This window comes from Salvelinus alpinus, chromosome 5 (genome assembly GCF_045679555.1).
Source record: "Salvelinus alpinus chromosome 5, SLU_Salpinus.1, whole genome shotgun sequence".
NCBI lineage: Eukaryota > Metazoa > Chordata > Actinopteri > Salmoniformes > Salmonidae > Salvelinus > Salvelinus alpinus.
This window is the reverse complement of record NC_092090.1, coordinates 38,696,372-38,717,093: the sequence shown is the minus strand read 5'-3', so window position 1 is coordinate 38,717,093 and position 20,722 is coordinate 38,696,372. Positions and strand designations below refer to the sequence as shown.

Here is a 20,722-nt window from a genome sequence, read left to right as displayed (position 1 = left end):
TGTGTACAGGTGTCTTTTATACAGGTAACGAGTTCAAACAGGTGCAGTTAATACAGGTAATGAGTGGAGAACAGGAGGGCTTCTTAAAGAAAAACTAACAGGTCTGTGAGAGCCGGAATTCTTACTGGTTGGTAGGTGATCAAATACTTATGTCATGCAATAAAATGCAAAGGAATTACTTAAAAATCATACAATGTGATTTTCTGGATTTTTGTTTTAGATTCCGTCTCTCACAGTTGAAGTTTACCTATGATAAAAATTACAGACCTCTACATGCTTTGTAAGTAGGAAAACCTGCAAAATCGGCAGTGTATCAAATACTTGTTCTCCCCACTGTATATAAAAAATGTATATATATATATATTTATTTTTAAATCGGCAAATCGGTGTCCAAAAATACCAATTACCGATAGGTATGAAAACTTGAAATTGGCACTAATTAATCGGCCATTCCGATTAATTGGTCGACCTCTAGTACATACCCCAACCAGAAGCCATGGATTACAGGCAACATCCACACTGAGCTAAAGGCTCTGGTCTGTCGTAACTGTCCGAGGTGGTTTCAACAGGCTCTTCCGTTGCGACGTCGCCGGATGCCCATCTGTTAGCCCCTGCCCGCTGGCTGTCTGAATCGCCGTGTCTCCTGCTTGCCTAGCGTAGCAGCGACTACGGACTTGGCTCCCTGACTCATCGAGTGCTACTCATTGGACCCTATGATCACTCGGCTACACATGCCTCTCCCTAATGACAATATGCCTCGTCTATTGCGGTTTTGGTTAGTAATTGTCTTATTTCACTGTAGAGCCCCTAGCCCTGCCCAATATGCCTTAGATAGCCCATTTGTTCCACCCCCCACACATGCGGTGACCTAACCTGGTTTAACTGGTGCCTCTAGAGACAAAACCTGTCTCTTCGTCAGTCAATGCCTTTAGTTTACCTCCACTGCACTCACATCCTACCATACCCTTGTCTGTACATTATACCTTTAATCTATTCTTCCGCACCCAGAAATCAGCTCCCTTTACTCTCTGTTCCGAACGCACTAGACAACCAGTTCTTATAGCCTTTAGCCATACCCTTATCCTACTCCTCCTCTCTTCCTCTGGTGATGTAGAGGTTAACCCAGGCTCTGCAGCCCCCAGCACCACTCCCATTCCCCAGCCACTCTCATTTGTTGACTTCTGTAACCGGAAAAGCCTTGATTTCATGCATGTTAACATCAGAAGCCTCCTTCCTAAGTTTGTTTTATTCACTGCTTTAGCACACTCCGCCAACCCTGATGTCCTAGCCGTGTCTGAATCATGGCTTAGGAAGGCCACCAAAAATCCTGAAATTTCCATCCCTAACTATAACATCTTCCGACAAGATAGAACTGCCAAAGGGGGCGGAGTTGCAATCTACTGCAGAGATAGTATGACAGAACTCTGCAAGCTATCTAGGTCTGTGTCCAAACAATTCAAGGTTGTAGTTTTAAAAATCCACCGTTCCAGAAACAAGTCTCTCACCGTTGCCGCTTGTTAAAGACCCCCTTTAACCCCCAGCTGTGCCCTGGACACCATATATGAATTGATTGCCCCCATCTATCTTCAGAGTTCGTACTGTTAGGTGACCTAAACTGGGATATGCTTAACACCCCAGCCGTCCTACAATATAAGCTAGATGCCCTCAATCTCACACAAATTATTATGGAACCTACCAGGTACAACCCTAAATCCGTAACCATGGGACGCACGCACGCATTGCCTGTGTGCGTGATGGGTCCGCGGTCAAACGACCACCCCTCATCACTGTCAAACGCTCCCTAAAACACTTCTACGAGCAGGCCTTTCTAATCGACCTGGCCCGGGTACCCTGGAAGGATATTGACCTCATCCCGTAAGTAGAGGATGCCTGGTTGCTCTTTAAATAAGTGCTTTCCTCGCCATATTAAATAAGCATGCCCCATTCAAAAAATGTAGAACTAAGAACAGATATAGCCCTTGGTTCACCCCAGACTTAACTGCACTTGATTAGCACAAAAACATCCTGTGGTGTTCTGCATTAACATCGAATAGCCCCAGCGATATGCAACTTTTCAGGGAAGTCAGGAACCAATATACTCAGTCAGTTAGGAAGGCTAAGGCTAGCTTTTCAAACAGAAATTTGCATCCTGTAGTACTAATTCCCAAAAGTTTTGGGACACTGTAAAGTCCATGGAGAATAAAAGCACCTCCTCCCAGCTGCCCACGGCACTGAGGCTAGGAAACTCTGTCACCACCGATAAAGCTACATAATCAATCATTTCAATAAGCATTTTTCTACAGCTGGCCATGCTTTCCACCTGGCTACCCCTACTCCGGCCAACAGCTCAGCACCCACTGCAGCAACTTGCCCAAGCCCCTGAGATTGGAAAGCTGCCGAGGTCATCCCCCTCTTCAAAGGGAGACACTCCAGACCCAAACTGTTATAGACCTACATCCATCCTGCCCTGCCTTTCTAAACTCTTCGAAAGCCAAATTAACAAACAGATCACCGACCATTTCGATTCCCACCATACCTTCTCCACTATGCAATCTGGTTTCCGAGCTGGTCATGGGTGCACTTCAGCCACGCTAAAGGTCGAAAATTATATCATAACCGCCATCGATGAAAGACAGTACTGTGCAGCCGTCTTCATCGACCTGGCTAACCGCATTCTTATCGGCAGACTCAATAGCCTTGGCTTCTCAAATGACTGCCTCGCCTGGTTCACCAACTACTTCTCAGACAGAGTTCAGTGTGAAATCGGAGGGCCTGTTGTCCGGACCTCTGGCAGTCTCTATGGGGGTGCCACAGGGTTCAATTCTCGGGCCGACTCTTTTCTCTGTATACATCAATGATGTCGCTCTTGCTGCTGGCGATTCTCTGATCCACCTCTAAGCAAAAGACACCATTCTGTATACATCTGGCCCTTCCTTGGACACTGTTAACAAACCTCCAAACAAGCTTCAATGCCATACAACACTCCATCCGTGGCCTCCAAAAATGCTAGCAAAACTAAATTCATGCTCTTCAACCGATTGTTGCCCGCACCCGCCCGTCCGACTAGCATCACTACTCTGGACGGTTCTGACTTAGAATATGTGGACAACGACAAACAAAGTCTCCTTCACTCATGCTGCATAACATACCCTTGTAAAACTGACTATCCTACCGATCCTTGACTTCGGCAATGTCATTTACAAAACAGCCTCCAACACTACTCAGCAAACTGGATGTAGTCTATCACAGTGCCATCCATTTTGTCACCAAAGCCCCATATACTACTAGGGTAAGCCCCGCCTTATCTCAGCTCACTGGTCACCATAGCAACACCCACCCGTAGCACGCACTCCAGCAGGAATATTACACTGGTCATCCCCAAAGCCAACACTTCCTTTGGCCGCCTTTCCTTCCAGGTCTCTGCTGCCAATGACTGGAACCCCCTCTCTAACTTTAAACATCAGCTGTCAGTGCAGCTTACCGATCACCGTACCTGTACACACCAATCTGTAAATAGCACACCCAACTACCTCAACCCCATATTGTTATTTATCCTCTTGCTCTTTTGCACCCCAGTATCCCTACTTGCACATCATCATCTGCACATCTTTCACTCCAGTGTTAATGCTAAATTGTAATTATTTCACCTCTATGGCCTATTTATTGCCTTACCTCCCTACTCTTCTACATTTGCACACACCGGACATAGATTTTTCTATTGTGTTATTGACTGTACGTATGTTTATGTGTAACTGTTGTTTTTGTCGCACTGCTTTTCTTTATCTTGGCCAACTCGCAGTTGTAAATGAGAACTTGTTCTCAACTGGCCTACATGGTTAAAGGTGATTTTATATATATTTTTAAATAAAACAAGAGCATTAGTGAGGTCGGGCACTGATGTTGGGCAATTAAGCCTGGCTCAAAGTCGGCGTTCCAATTCATCCCAAAGGTGTTCGATGGGATTGAGGTCAGGGCTCTGTGCATGCCAGTCAAGTTCTTCCACACTGATCGACAAACCATTTGTGTATGGACTTTGCTTTGTGCATGGGGGCATTGTCATGCTGAAACAGGAAAGGGCCTTCTCCAAACTGTTGCCACAAAGTTGGAAGTACAGAATAATCTAGAACGTTATTGTATGCTGTAGGGTTAAGATCTCCCTTCACTGGAACTAAGGGGCCTAGACCGAACCATAAAAAACAGCTCCAGAACATTATTCCTCCTCCACCAAACTTTACAGCTAGGACTATGCATACGGGCAGGTAGCGTTCTCCTGGCATCCCCCAAACCCGTCGGACTGCCAGACGGTGAAGTGTGATTCATCACACCAGAGAACGCATTTCCACTGCTCCAGAGTTCAATGGCGGTGAGCTTGACACCATTCCAGTCGACACTTGGCATTGCTCATGGTGATCTTAGGCTTGTCTCCGGCTGCTCGGCCATGGAAACCCATTTCATGAAGCTCTCGACGAACAGTTCTTGTGCTGACGTTGCTTCCAGAGGCAGTTTGGAACTCGGTAGTGAGTGTTGCAACCGAGGACAGACAATTTTTCCGCGCTATGCGCTTCAGCATTCACGTTCTGTGAGCTTGTGTGGCCTACCACTTCGCGGCTGAGCCATTGTTGCTCCTAGATGTTTCCACTTCACAATAACAGCACTTACAATTGACTGGGGCAGCTCTAGCAGGGCAGAAACTTGATGTCCTGACTTGTTGGAAAGGTGGCATCCTATGACGGTACCACGTTGAAAGTCACTGAGCTCTTCAGTAAGGCCATATACTTCCAATGTTTGTCTGTGGAGATTGCATGGCTGTGTGCCCGATTTTATACACCTGTCAGTAATGTCTGTGGCTGAAATAGCCGAATCCAGTTATTTGAAGGTGTGTCCACATACTTTTGTACATATCGTGTATTTCTGACTAGGTCATAGCAATGATAATGTTATTTTCTCAAGTTTGCAAATCTTTACGAAGTCATCATCATTATTTCTATTTCCAAATATTGGATATTCGGCATTGTGATTGTATTCAAAAAGAGAGGAAGTGTATGTGTATGATGGATTCTAAGCCACCAGACAAAAAGGCAGGCAAAAGAAGGCCAACTTCAAGGTTTTGTTGTTGGAATAACACAATTTTTTAAAACGGTTTCCATCTGGTGAAATAAGTCTGGATTTTAAAATGGGTAATTTTCAAACTGTCAAGTATGAGCTCGGATTTCTTCAATCAAAAATATAAAACATTTTTTTTAATTTATTTTTTATTTCACCTTTATTTAACCAGGTAGGCTAGTTGAGAACAAGTTCTCATTTGCAACTGCGACCTGGCCAAGATAAAGCATAGCAGTGTGAACAGACAACACAGAGTTACACATGCAGTAAACAATAAACAAGTCAATAACATGGTAGAAAAAAAAAAAAAAAAGAGAATCTATATACAATGTGTGCAAAAGGCATGAGGTAGGCAATAAATCGAATAATTACAATTTAGCAGATTAACACTGGAGTGATAAATCATGTGCAAGAAGAGATACTGGTGTGCAAAAGAGCAGAAAAGTAAATAAATAAAAGCAGTATGGGGGGTGAGGTAGGTAAATTGGGTGGGTAGTTTACAGATGGACTATGTACAGCTGCAGCGATCGGTTAGCTGCTCGGATAGCAGATTTTTAAAGTTGTTGAGGGAGATAAAAGTCTCCAACTTCAGAGATTTTTGCAATTCGTTCCAGTCGCAGGCAGCAGAGAACTGGAAGGAAAGGCGTCCAAATGAGGTTTTGGCTTTAGGGATGATCAGTGAGATACACCTGCTGGAGCGCGTGCTGCGGGTGGGTGTAGCCATCGTGACCAGTGAACTGAGATAAGGCGGCACTTTACCTAGCATAGCCTTGTAGATGACCTGGAGCCAAACATGAACGTTTGTTATTGCTATTACCGAGCTAGGTTCAAATACACTCCAATTGACCAGTCATTAAAATGTCTCAGCATTTAATGGTATACATAAAGGATAAAACAATTATAACTGATGAGATGAAACAAAGTTCATATGTGCAAAGTTCATATTTCCTCCTGTTGAAGGAAATAATTTTGTTAGGGGATTTCAATACTGATGTCTGCAAAAAGAATAGCCCAACCCACAATGTATTTATGCACTTTTGTAGATTACTTGCTCTGACCCAAATGATAAAAGATCCCACCGGGATATGTGAAACAGTGCAAAGTACGATTGACTTAATATTGGTGTCTGATAAATCTAAAATATCGCAGAGTAGAGTAATAGTATATGGACTCAGTGATCATTTTATTACATTTTGCACAAGGGGGATTTTTATGGATATATTTAAGTGTCACAAAACCGTTAGAATCAGAGGACTCAAAATACTGTGTTGAAAAGTTTAGGGAGGAAGTGGGTAAAATTGACTGGTCACCTATGCAAGATAGTGTAGGGGTAGACAGTGCCTGGGAAGTCTTTAAATGTAGATTCCTTGATGTGGTGAATGTGATGGCTCCCATTAGACCGGTCAGGGTAAAGCAGAGATCTAGGCCTTGGTTTAATCATGAAATTCTAGAATCTATCCAAGCAAGGAATAAGGACTTCAAAAAATGTAAGAACTCTCAAGAGCAGCATGATTTTGTCCTATATAAACGTCACAGAAATGAAGCACAGAGCAGGATGGATAAAGCTAAGAGGGGTTACTTTGCTGAGAAAATAATTGAGAACAAAAATTACCATAAAAAGCTTTGGAAATCATTTAAGGAACTAGGCTGTATTAGTACTACCAAAAACAAACTAAAACAGTATTGGACTGAACATCAAGTGGGAGATGGTATATGAAAAAGTAGAGGTTGACAATGAATTCAACTCTTTTTTTAACTTCTGTTGCAGCAAGCTGGTTAGCAAGCTGCCCACCAGTTCTGGTTTGTATGGAAGCAACCAAGTCAAGAAGTATTATGTAGAGTTAGGGGTTCAGCCTAACTCTTTTTCTTTTGCAAAGGTAGAAACAGCCAAAATAGTCACTATGCTGGCAAAGCTTAAATGCTCCAAAGCCACAGGCCTGGATAATATTCCTGCAAGGTTTCTGCTGAGCAAATTGGCCCTTGTAATATGCATATCGTTAATCTCTCTCATGAACAAGGTACCTTTCCCAGGGACATGAAACAAGCTAAAGTTATACCTCTATATAAGGGGATAAAATCTGACCCTGGGAATTATAGGCCTGTATCTATCCTCCGTAACATCAAAGATCCTGGAGAGAGTTGTACCTGAGCAAATGTATGAATATGTCAACAAACAGGGTCTAATGTATGATTTTCAGTCAGTTTTTGGAAAAACATACTCCACTGATTCATGTCTACTTTACTTGACTGACTTCATCAGGAAAGAGCTTGATGGGGGAAATCTGTGTGGAATGGTACTGCTTGACCTACAGAAGGCCTTTGATACAAATAACCACTGTCTCCTAATCTCCAAACTGGAGGCACTAGGGTTAAGCAGTTTCCCTCTAGGCTGGGTAAAGTCCTATTTATCAGGAAGGGAGCAAGTAGTAGAGGTTAATGGTTCACTGTCTCAGGCAAAACCAATGATTTGTGGCGTTCCGCAGTGGAGCGTGCTTGGGCCTCTGCTGTTTTTATTGTATATTAATGATATGAAAGATGCTTGTTTTTGCAGTCTTTTTCTTTATGCAGGTGACTCTACACTTCTTGTGTCTCACAAAAGTAAAACTATGTTGGAGACCATTCTTAGCACAGAGCTTTCTAACATTAACAAATGGCTTGGAGATAATAAGCTCTCTCTGCACTTGGGGAAAACTGAAGCAATTATTTTTGGATCCAGACCTAAATTGTGTAGGTCGTCTGAAATCAGAGTGGAGTTAGGGGGTGAGGTGCTGACTACTAAAACCTCTGTTAGCTACTTGGGATGTATCCTTGATGGAAGCTTGGGAGGTGTGAGCATGGCAAATAAAGTGCTAGGGAAGGTTAACGCCAGGACTAAGTTTTTGGCTAGAAAGTCCAAGCTGCTTGATAAGGACTCCATGAAAGTGCTAGCTACTGCCCTCATTCAATGCCATTTTGACTATGCTAGTACTTCCTGGTTTGGGGGCTTATCTAAACTTATGAAGGGGAAGCTCCAGATAGCCCAGAATAAGCTGATCAGGGTAGTATTGAAGGTGAGACCACGTACTCACATAGACAGGAGCTGCTTTCAGGAACTAAACTGGCTGCCTGTTGAGGCTAGGGTGTCCCAGATTAGACTAGGTTTGGTTTACAGGAGTATTTATGGTCCTGCGCCCAGATATCTAGGTGATTACTTTCTTCGTGTTAGGGATGTACACAATCACAGCACCAGATCAGGTGTTGCTGATGTGTGCTTATACAGGTTCAGGAGTAATGCTGGGAAAGGTACTTTCTTGTATACTGGAGCCTCAGAATGGAATGAGTTGCCTCTGCCCATAAAAACAACATCCTCTCTGGGCAGCTTTAAAAATAAAGTAAAAATATGTTTGATGTCTTCTTAGCCCATATGAATAACATTTATGATGTAACTGGAATGATGAGATAGATTGTTGTTCTTTTCTGTTTTTGTTTTATTATTTCACTGCCATACTGTGTATGGCTTTTTCAGGTTTTATGTGCGCTTGTTTTTTTTTTAATGGTCAGATTAATAAACTAAACTAAAACATTTAGTCCACTTCAAAAGGTATAGTGTTTCGAAATGTATATTCCTTGTCTGACTCAATGTCTGAACTGGTTTTCAAAAACAAATGTACGGAAGGCCTCTACACCAACAGAGCAGTAAACAGTCCATCCAAAATGTGAAAGTACTAGACTATATTACTCATAATCTTCCTCTTCCATGCCCTGGTTCTCTCAGGAAAACACATCAAATGTTGAAAATTAAGGTCAAACCACAAAGTAGAGGAATTCTCTCTCTCGGTCTCTGGAGCCCCGGTGTGGTGGATATATTATCTTGTCATAAAGAATGTCCTTTAAAAAAAGAAAAGTTCAATAATGAAAATAGAAAACAATGAAAAAGCTGTGTAGAATTCTGAATAAGTGCAGCTCCTACTGAACAGACCTTTCCCATTATAGGGTAGAGAAAGGCCAGAGTGATTTGTTTTGATGAGGTTTATCAGATAAAACATCCACTTACCTGTATGTATAAAAAATAATTATAAGTTAAAGAATGCTTTGCAATTAGCCTCTGTTTGTAAGCCTCAGTTGTGATGGTAATGTAAGGGAAAGGATGCCTTGGCCAAGTGTTTCAACTGCAAGGAGTTAGTTAATGGTCTGTGCAGGAGAAGAGGACAATTTTCTGCTCCATGGAGAGAGTCTGCCTGCCAACAAACCACCTCAGAGAGGGACAAAGCTGGGTCTGCATGTGGGGTCCTCTGGTCTGGATGCACCTGCTCTGCAGCCACTCTGCCACAAAACAAAGCCCCTTCCTGTAGCAGCTTCCAAAACCACAGCTTGCAGAAAAACGGGGTCAGCCAGGCATACTGTACTGCTCAAACGTCCATACACCTATCCATGGACATTAAGTGTGCCCCTCAACATGGAAAACAAGACGAATCACATAATCCTTTCTCATCTTAAAAACTGTTCCCATATGCTCTACTCACTTTGTATTTATTCTCTCTACTGAAGCTAAATCCATCAAGACAAGAGGTCTTATACACATTTGTATTTTTTGCCTCAGATCTCGATTAGATCACAGGCCAGATAAAAAAAGGTAAGAGTTCAGGGGGAACAAATTACACAATTTTGATAGTAAACCTTATGACCTTAATAGTGATCTAAGGCAATTTAGAAAAAACTGGTGCATCAAAAAAAGAACACAAAAACGTACATGCGGTCAATGTTCCCTCTAATCTGCGCCCCCAGAACTGCCAAGCAGAAGAAATATCAGCCTGCGCAGAGAAGCGCGAGATTGAACTTCACTCAACTTTATAGAGTTCTCCCCATTATTTAACAATATCAACATTTCCCTTTACTGTGGGAATTGTGATCGAATCAATGCAATAGCCACTTTCAATGCAACATAACGAAACAAAAATAATTAGTATGCAAAACTTAACTATGCAAGAGATTTTGTTGGCAGAGCACATCAGAGTAGGATTTCTATTGCATTGACAGGACTAAGGCCTGCACTCTACACAGACCGGTGCGCCATAACCAATCAGAGCTGCAGTATACCTATATGCAAATCGACCATTGCCATATATGGATTTGTGCCATTCACTTTGAACTGGACTGTTACAGCATGAACGATTATTATGCGCTTGTTTTGAGATCAAAGCGAGCCACGTGTGTACATTTGTTCATATTCTTTGCTAGTTAGTGATTTATTAGCCCAGTTATAGCTAATTTGTAGTCAGAAATTTGGGAATGATTGCTTCCTACAAGAGCACAAAATGTGAACATTTATAGCCATCTTTGAAAAGCGAGTCAGGTAAAGAGCTTTTTTTATGTCTTAAAGGGCCAGCGTTGTATTTTGAGACAGGCTTGAATAAGCAGCCAATAGGCAGAGGGTAGCATAATGTGTCTGATTCTCTGTAATAATGGTATGGGAATAATAATACATTTTACTTTGTAAAGTGGTTTATTGCATCAAAACAATGTTCAGTCACCACCTCATCTGAAGGACAAGTGGATAAAAAGGTTAATGTCAAGCCCTGCATGTTTTTGTAGGCCTTCTGTAGGCTGAATGATAGAACCACTGTTTCCATGTTAAAATGTTATCTGATGCATTTTCTCCATAGTTTACTTTATGGTAGGCCTAGATTATGATCAAATAGTCACAGTAGCCTACCTGGTCACTGTTAAAACAGTAAATTAAAGGGGGTACAACCTCAGTGTTCACAACGGAAGTTGCAGAGAATTTTCACAACATTGAAGTTTGTGCTCATCAGACCTGAAATTTGCTCAGTGCCGCAAAAATTAGAGGGAACAACACATGCGGTCACCTGCTATTCATTTTCGGTAGAGTCCGATTACTGTAGTTAACCAGCTTGGGATGCATATATGGGATGCATATAACGAGCATGACCTTTGACCTCTGTTGAAATTCACTACCTGGGGACTGATCGCATGATTAGGGAGATTCAATGTTTACATTATGAGACGGTCATTCATATCCTTTCCTTCATTCTTGTGCTTGGTGTCTTGTTTATCATCTGTGTTTGGCCACAACACTGAGCTGATTGTGATTCTGGGGCTGCTACTCTTTAAACAGCCAAATAGGGATTAAGGTATATCGACTGACCAGAAGAAATGGTCACTTATCAGGCTCAGTGAGGTATCAGGGCTCAGATCAAGATGGTGCTTAGCCTTGTCAATGTCCAAAAGGCATATGGTCAGCTCACGAGAGATGGGCAAGGGACACAGAGGCAGAGGGAAGAAGAGAGTGGGAAAGACAGAACGAGAGCGACAAAGTAAAGGGGGAGGAGATGTAGCCACAGTGGAGGCCATGAGGGCTCGCCTCTGATTCCAACAACAAAGCTCTCTCTGCGTGGCTAAACCACACTGGCACAATTCTGGCAGCACGCTTTTGTCTTCGTTCTCTTCACGCTCCACTGACAGGCTACACATACACCAGCGTTTTGAGTATCTAGTTTTCCCTACATCAGAGATAACTCTTACTTTGAGACAGAGTCAAAATACAGGAACACATGGCATCAGTCAGCCCTCTTAAAAGCCATTGCCAGGCAACAGTACCGATTGGAGCTAATTAAAGTTGAATATACCAGTCAAAAATGTCAACAAAAGTGTCCTGTGGAATAAATGTAATAAACATGTCTTGCAACTGTTGTTCAGATTATGTTTCCAGAGGAGCTTCTCTAAGAGGCTATCACTGGATTAAAATAAGTCATAAAAACAAGAGCACCGATGCTTATGACCTGCTGGGCTTAAGCAAGAGGTATGGAGCGGAGGGGATCTCATGTCCTAAATGAGATTATATAAGAGTTCAGCTGTTATAAAAGGTTACAGCTCTGGCTAATTGCTGGTGCAGGTCTTACTTGACAAGCTGCTAAATGCAAAGAGGGAGATGGAGCGAGGGAGCATGAGTGATAAAGAGGGGGAGGACTGACACATGATGCTTTACAAACACGGTCTAGCAGGGGGACCCGCGAGGAAGGGAACACACCATCCTTTTACTGTAAAAGGCTCCGTCGCCAAACACCCACTACCTACATAACATGATCCCCAGGCCTGCGGATGGCTGGCATAACTGAGCGCTACTCTAGTATCACGTTGTTCAATTTGAATTCATAGGGCTGGCCAGTGCAACAGCGGGACAGACTATCTGGAGTCGGGGGGAATATTTCAGAGGAGCTTTATTTATAGCGGGGGGGGGGGGGGCTGATTTTCTCACAACTAAATTTAGCCAGGGGTAAATACTTAAACTGATTACTCAAAGCGTTAATAGAATAATAAAAACGGAGAACCCCTCTTAACCAAAGCACGTGTGTACACAAACACTCACAAGGCCGCCGCAGACAAGTATCGCATGAGGGAGGCTTTCTTTTCTTTCTCCTTTAGCATTATGCTGGGTTCAAGTATGTTAATGGTATACTGTTATACAACTGAATACCTTTGAAATTTTGTCCACATTGGGCTTGTTAACCGCATGACTTAGCTGTAGCCTGCTTCTCAGTTACTAACTTAGCTTCTGCTTGCTCGCAGGGAGCCCAAAGGTTGAGTAAACAGAGCAACATGTTGGGTACAGACTACATACGGCATCAGAAATTAAGAGAGGTAGCATTGCGAAATTAAGGAGGTAGCATTATCAAATGGACATCACTGAAAGTTACACACAAACTCTCAGCCATCTCTCTTAGAGAGTAAGTTTAGTGCTTTACTAAACAGCACAATATATTTCAAATGGAATCTAATGGAGCATTTCAGATATCCCATCTTATGGGTGACGAACATAACAAGTACAACATAAATACCCCACTTTGTGGTGTTCACTATCTTTGTACCGTTCACTAGGTTAGAAGTGAACGGTACAAATACAGACCAACCACAATGAGCCAATACACTATCACACTACACAGCTGAAAACATCAATTCCATAAGTTAACCAATAAATGGACCACCCGTTCTACTACATTTTGCCAAAGCATAGGCCTAATTTCTCTCTATTCTCAGCCTTGCTAAGCTCCTATCCTACCTCACCCAGTGAAGGAAAAAAACTCACCATGGTCTTTCTTGCAGGGCTCTTTTGTATGTGATCCCCTTTGTGGTTAGTGTTTACGTCAATGACAGGGCTAGAGACCCTTGCCCCAGAGCCGTGGGACACATGGATGTGCACATATGGAGAGTTAGCTAGTTTTTGGTTGGAAACGTGACATGAAATACCAGTATTATGGTAGGGGACTTCCAGAGAAAAGCTCCTTTGTAAGGCGTGATGACAATGGTTTTGCTCAGGCATTTCCTGTCCATTTCCATTGTCTGCGCGACCGGCACTTTGGCTCCTCTCTGAAAGTTTAGCTGAGGGGAGCAAGCAAGCCGAGGTGCTGTGAAACAGCTTAATGTGGCGAGGGCCACATTCACGCTCCGACTGAGGGGCCTGGTTTGGAGATTCAGGACATTCAACATTGACTGTTGTTCTGTTTGTAGATGCCTTCCCAGACATTAGTCGCTGGTGTGCAAAGTGCAGTAGCACACTGGAGTGTCGGTCTAAATTTTCAGAGCGGTCAGTCTTCTCACACTCCTCCATTTTGTCTTTAGGTTTATCCAGAAGCGGAACGTTAAAATGCACCATGGGCCTGGCGTCTCTGAACTCCACTGACGGAAAGCTGCTCTTAGAGAGTCGCAGGCCGTTCATCGCCGTGGCGATGGACGCTTTCGAGGTACCCGTCTCGTCCTCCTGCAGGGGCTCACTGGGGGACAACTGGAGCTGGTGAGAAGTCTGGTAGGAGCCCCTGACTGGAGGCAGGGCGGGTAGAGCCACAGGGCTGACCGGGGAGGCTGGTGGTGTATTACAGGGGCTCCGTGGAAATATAACCAGGGAGGAGCAGCGTCTCAGGGGGACCCTGGCTTTCCTACGGGGCAGACTCCTCTCCTGGGCTGCTCTACGCTGATCTGGGAGCTCTGGCTCAAAGATGCTGCTGCTGCTGCAGTAGCCTGCGTCACTGGCCGTGCTGCTTCTACAGGAGCCCCCATCTGAGCCACTGCCCGCTCCCACCTCGCCGACCCCTGGCTCCCCGCCCTCAGTGCTGTTCTCCAGCTCTCCATTCAGCTTGCCACGGGGCTGCAGGGAGATCTGCAGAGTACTCTTCTTGCTGACGCTGCCGGTGTTCACCTTGGGTATAAATACGGATGAGTAGCGCTGTAAATTACCGTACTCCGGTGACAGTGGAGGCAAAGCCAAGGCTAGCTGCCCTGGAATCACCTTCATGTGGACAGAGCTGTGTGCTAGGCTCTCTGCGGGGCTGCGGGTTGACACACAGAGACCGCTCTCCTCACCATGGCTGCTCAGGCTCTCTGATAGAGGATCCGTGTTGCTTCTCCTCGACGCAAAGTGCAAGCGGAGCCGACGTGCCATTCGTCTAACGCTCTAATCCCTGGGAGCCAGTAGTGAGTATGGCATGGCAAGAGACCTGCTGGGGAGGAAAAACTAACAGCGGCTTGGCAACTTCTCCGAGTCCCGTTCTGCTCTGTGATTACAATCATTAGCGGCTGCACATAGCCAAAATAGCTCTGGTGACAACCTACATTCCTCTCAGGGCTGCTCTGTAAGGCTAGCAGTCAGGGGAGGTCAGGTGCTCTTCTGTGGAACCACGACCCAAACGCACAAGCCCCTCAGACTGAAGTAACCCCAGTGGTCCGCCTCTTTAAGGAGCTGAACTCAACCCAGTCACTGAGAGCTGCACCAAGGCTTTAAAGGGCAGAACTCCCATTCCAGCCAAACCTCAGCCTTGTCGCAACTGTGCCTTCTGAAATATAGACAGACCGTGTCCGACACCCCCCTGCCTCTTCCAAAAGCCCCAGTCCTCCTGGTCACCTCACTAGAAACAAGAACACAGGAGTCTCTTTGGCATGGAGAACTGTTCATTTCTGTTTCAGGCCACTCACTCAAGACTCTGGCGCTACTGGCTCCCAGCAGCAGCTATGCTTCTAATGTTTCTCCTGCGCTGTGCCCCCACACATATTTTTACCCACTGGTATTGAATTACAGGAAATCAAGAGGAATGAGTTTCAGCAAAATTCTATATGAAACTGAGGAATGGGTGTCCTAATACACACACACTTTCTTTGTATTACTATTTTGACAGGTGAGCCCTGTAGATACAGAAATATACATATCTATACAAAAAAGCAAAAGTCAGCAAACTCAAACTGAATGCTTGAGTCCCTCGGCACACTTCGAAGTACGGATAAAGACATGAAAGCTTCAGCTGATTGCACTGTACAAAAATGAAGAATTGAAAAAGAACAAAGGGCTGGAAAATGTAATAAAGAATTATCTACAAACTAGGGATGGAAAACATGTCACTTTCCATTAAAACGATAACAGAAATTCATAAAGTTCGACTCTTCCTAACTTTCCCCAGGCCTTTATAGCCTACCGTCTACAAAACAAAAATATGTTTTGTGGTAACTGCACTGTGATTTGAATTTTGTGGGGGGGGGGGAACTAAAACAAATTGTTTATCGGTTAGATCCCAGCTTCGTTTTCACATTTAAACATTCACACCTACTACAAACAAACTTCACTCCTACAGTAGCTCGGCACATAAGCAGGCAACTTTCATGTATAAAGCAGCTCTGAAAAACAAAGGGATATATGCGGCATCACCTGTCATTCAACACCTCATGTAACAGCCAGTAGTTGGTTTAATTCCCGCTATGCTGTCATTGACATTCCACTCCATATCAACCAAAAGCTATTGTGTGAGGCTGGGGCTATTCTGGGGCATTACTGTCAGCCTGGCCTGCAGCAGGTCAGTTACATACTGTAATGCTATGAAAGTGGCACAGGCTGGATGTGATAATGACTCACCAGTTGAGACTGACGCAGTCAGGGCGACCACGCAAACCACGTGCCACATAGTGACTATTCCCACAACAACCCATGATGGGCATGGGGGTATCAGGAAATCTCAGGAGCCACTAAAGTATCAACACTGATATATTGTGTACATGTACAGTAGGTTAAGATCTGCGCAAATCTTCCATTGATATCAATGAATTATAATTTACATGAAAGTCTTGAGTCAGGCCTCTTAAGTTTGGATGAGGCCCCATCTTTACACACTTAGATGTGAGACTATCCTGGGTATCAGTCAGCAGTACTCTGTCACTCCTTGCTATCAACAGCAGCTAGGCCAGAGCCATGGCTAGTTAGCCCCACATAATTATTCAGCTATATGGCCGTTGGCAAAACAATAACACTACTAAAACAATCACTGCTTGGTCATACTTCAGTTAGTTTAATGTGTTCAGAACCAAATAGCCTACCTTTCACTCTTAATAAGACCCAAGGGGATATTCTATTTCCAATACCTGGATTTAATGGAGACAAATTGCTATAAAAAAGGTATACTAGTATTCATCACGTTAAAACATAGGTCTGTACTTTTGGACAAAACACCAGTGTTAACAACCTAGGTCTAGACTAAATGTTACTGAGGCAGTGACATACACACAAACATACCATCCTTTATGTATTGTAGGTCATACATGCAACTGGCATTCACTGCTTGATACTGGTCAGTAGACCTCATGAAATAGAGGTAACTGGGTCATTCAAAATATGTGGATGTGACAATTACAGAGACCAGAAATAAACAAATGAAATAGAGGTCGACCGATTAATCGGAATGGCCGATTAATTAGGGCCGATTTCAAGTTTTCATAACAATCGGTAATCAGCATTTTTGGACACCGATCATGGCCGATTACATTGCACTCCACGAGGAGAGTGCGTGGCAGGCTGGCTACCTGTTATGCGAGTGCAGCAAGGAGCCAAGGTAAGGTACTAGCTAGCATTAAACGTATCTTATAAAAAACAATCTTAACATAATCACTAGTTAACTACACATGGTTGATGATATTACTAGTTCATCTAGCTTGTCCTGCGTTGCATATAATCGATGCGGTGCCTGTTAATTTATCATTGAATCACAGCCTACTTCGCCAAATGGGTGATTTAACAAGCGCATTCGAGAAAAAAGCACCGTCGTTGCACCAATGTGTACCTTACCATAAAACGCCTTTCTTAAAATCAATACACAAGTATATATTTTTAAACCTGCATATTTTGTTAAAATTGCCTGCTAACATGAATTTATTTTAACAAGGGAAATTGTGTCACTTCTCTTGCGTTCTGTGCAACAGAGTCTGGGTATATGCAGCAGTTTGGGCCGCTTGGCTCGTTGCGAACTGTGTGAAGACCATTTCTTGCAAACAAAGACAGCCAACTTCGCCAAACAAGGATGATTTAACAAAAGCGCATTTGCGAAAAAAAGCACAATCGTTGCACGAATGTACCTAACCATAAACATCAATGCCTTTCTTAAAATCAATATACAGAAGTATAGATTTTTTTAAACCTGCATATTTAGTTAAGAAATTAATGTTAGCAGGCAATATTAAACAAGGGAAATTGTGTCACTTCTCTTGCGTTCATTGCATGCAGAGTCAGGGTGTATGCAACAGTTTGGGCTGCCTGGCTCGTTGCGAACTAATTTGCCAGAATTCTACGTAATTATGACATAACATTGAAGGTTGTGCAATGTAACAGGAATATTTAGACTTATGGATGCCACCCATTAGATAAAATATGGAACGGTTCTGTATTTTACTGAAAGAATAAACGTTTTGTTTTCGAAATGATAGGTCATTAATATGGTCAAATCCGGAAACCAAGGCTCGTATTTCTGTGTGTTATTATATTATAATTAAGTCTATGATTTGATAGAGCAGTCTGACTGAGCGGTGGTAGGCAGCAGCATGCTCGTAAGCATTCATTCAAACAGCACTTTACTGCGTTCGCCAGCAGCTCTTCGCAATGCTTCAAGCATTGCGCTGTTTATGACTTCAAGCCTATCAACTCCCGAGATTAGGCTGGCAATACTAAAGTACCTATTAGAACATCCAACAGTCAAAGGTATATGAAATACAAATGGTATAGAGAGAAATAAACCAAATTGAACATGTTTCATTATTTATTTGAGACTAAATTGATTTTATTGATGTATTATATTAAGTTAAAATAAAAGTGTTCATTGTTCATTCATTATTGTTGTAATTGTCATTATTACAAATATATATATACACACACAAATCGGCCGATTAATCGGTATCGGCTTTTTTTGGTCCTCCAATAATCGGTATCGAAAAATCATAAATCGGTCGACCTCTAAAATGAAAGCCAAACACACCTGGAAGGTAGCAATACAAACAGGTAGGCTTACTCAGTGTTGGCGTACTGGAATATAAACTAGGCCTATTCATGGAGTAAAAGTTATTCTGACCATTGTCAGAATGAATCAAGTGATAACACACCATATTTACACTCCCCTACGTACTTATTTGGACAGTGAAGCTAAAACTTTTAAATTTGGCTCTATACTCCAGCATTTTGGATTTGAGATCAAATGTTTAATTTGAGGCGACAGTACAAAATGTCACCTTCATTTGAGGTTATCTTCATACATATCCGTTTTACCGTTTAGAAATTAAAGCACTATGTATCTAGTCCCCACATTTGAAGGTGTCAAGTATTTGGAGAAATTCACGTCTGTATTAAAGTAGTGAAAAGTGTCATATTTGGTCCCATATTCCTAGCACACAATGACTACATCACACTTGTAACTCTTCAAAAACTTGTTGGATGCATTTGTAATTTGTTTTGGTTGTGTTTCAGATTATGTTGTTCCCAATAGAAATTAATGGTAAATAATGTATTGTGTCATTCTGGAGTCTCTTTCATTGTAAATAAGAATAGAATATGTTTCTGAACACGTCAACATTAATGTGGATGCTACCATGATTATGGATAATTATGAATGAATCATGAATAATGATTAGTGAGAACGTTAGATGCACAAACATCATACCCCCAAGACATACTTGTGGGGGATATTATATTTATGCCTTTGTAACTTTCTCACTCATTATTCATCCACATTAACCCTTTCCATTCGTTGAAAATGGCAGATTTTGTAATTGATATCCGCCGAAATTGGAAACCAGTGCCTGTACAGTAACATGCTACACGTGACATCAGAGCTCAGGTTTTCCAGTTCACAAGCCTGTATGGGTTTTGCTCAAGATAAACTTGAGCACCGCACGAGACAAGAGGATGCTCCCGTCCCTCCCGGTAATTGGGCTACTTTTGCACATTTGTTGTCTGAGTGAGGATAATGCTGTAAATCAGGAGGAGTTTGTGTTCTGAAAGTTGAACCGTTGAGAAATATAATAAATACCGCATTTGATGTTATACCAGCAAACCACACACTCAACAGTTCAAATGTGCACTTCACATGTCCATATTTGAAAACTCATGTCATTTACATTATCAACATTTAGGATCGCTATGTTTGATCCACAGTTACAAGGATGACATGTGTTATACCCTGGGTTGTCTTGGACACAATGAGCCGGTTTGTCGTATTGTGAAGAACATTTGCCGCAGAACACACACTTGAATGCACCCATGACTCCATTCTGTGCACCAAAATTACAACGTCTGAAGTGCCTTTTGAAAACCTAACACTAATATCATAACTAAGCTAGCCATGTTGGCAACAGAATCAGCTTTCAAATGATGCCCCTCTGACCCAGATTGCGATTTATAAATGGAATGTTTTTGGATTGCGTATACAACAGCAATGTGTGATGGTTGGGACACAGGGCTGTGTTCCAAACAAACAACTACAAGTGTGCTTGCTTCAGTTCCTCAATGGCAAAGCCATGAGAGCTCAAAAAAGGAACTTATAGTTGAGGGCTCTTTCCTTCAACTATATCATAAAAGTGCATTGAAATTGCTTAGGAACTGTGCACAGTTTGGAGAGGTGTGTGGCCACTTGGAAACACCAATATGACCTCTCACTCCAACCAATGTAATCGTTTTTTAATATCTTGCACCTACTCCAAAATGCCAATGAATATTCGTATTGTTATTGAATGTATCCAGAGTATTTTCAGATTTTCGTTATTGAAAAATGCTGTGAAAAGTACAGTAAATGTAAAATGCACATAAAATCAAAAGTGTAATGTTTGGATTCAGTCTTGTGTCAGGTGAACTGTTGTGTCCTCACCTTTGGCCTGATAATTTCCCCATAATCTCCAAAGTGTTCTTTCAATTGCTAACATGGTCATGCATATGCTTTTCAATGTTCGGCCCTATAGGTCAATTTCCACGAGTGTAAGGGGTTAATGTAGAAGTGTTCAGAAACATATTCTATTCTTATCTACAAAATGACAATACATTTTTTACCATTAATTTCTATTGGGCACAACATCATCTGAAACCCAACCAAAACAAACTGCAAATGCAGCCAACAAGTTTGTAGAGTCACAAGCTTGATGTAGTCATTGAGTGCTAAGAATATGGGACCAAATACTTAACGTCGGACTAGTTTAATACACATAAGTGAATTTGTCCAAATACTTATGAACCTCCAAAATGTGGGGACTAGATACATAAAGTGCTAACTGGTAAAACATATGTACAGGATTATAATAACTATCACTATGTCTGTGCCTTCAAGGTCATTTACAC

The 20,722-nt window shown here is 42.5% G+C and overlaps 1 protein-coding gene across 2 annotated transcripts in view; it reads right to left on the bottom strand.

Annotated features, from left to right (window-relative positions):
* The window catches only part of LOC139576143 (E3 ubiquitin-protein ligase NEDD4-like), a 61,077-nt gene that overhangs the window by 27,372 nt on the left and 12,983 nt on the right, over positions 1–20,722 (bottom strand). The window contains exon 6 of one of the 2 annotated variants that reach the window (XM_071401876.1): positions 13,187–14,293. The exons of the other annotated variant lie outside the window; for it this stretch is intronic. Within the exon in view, the coding sequence (XP_071257977.1) occupies positions 13,187–14,293 (1,107 nt within the window). The remainder of the gene's footprint in view (positions 1–13,186; positions 14,294–20,722) is intronic. 2 annotated transcript variants of the gene reach the window in all.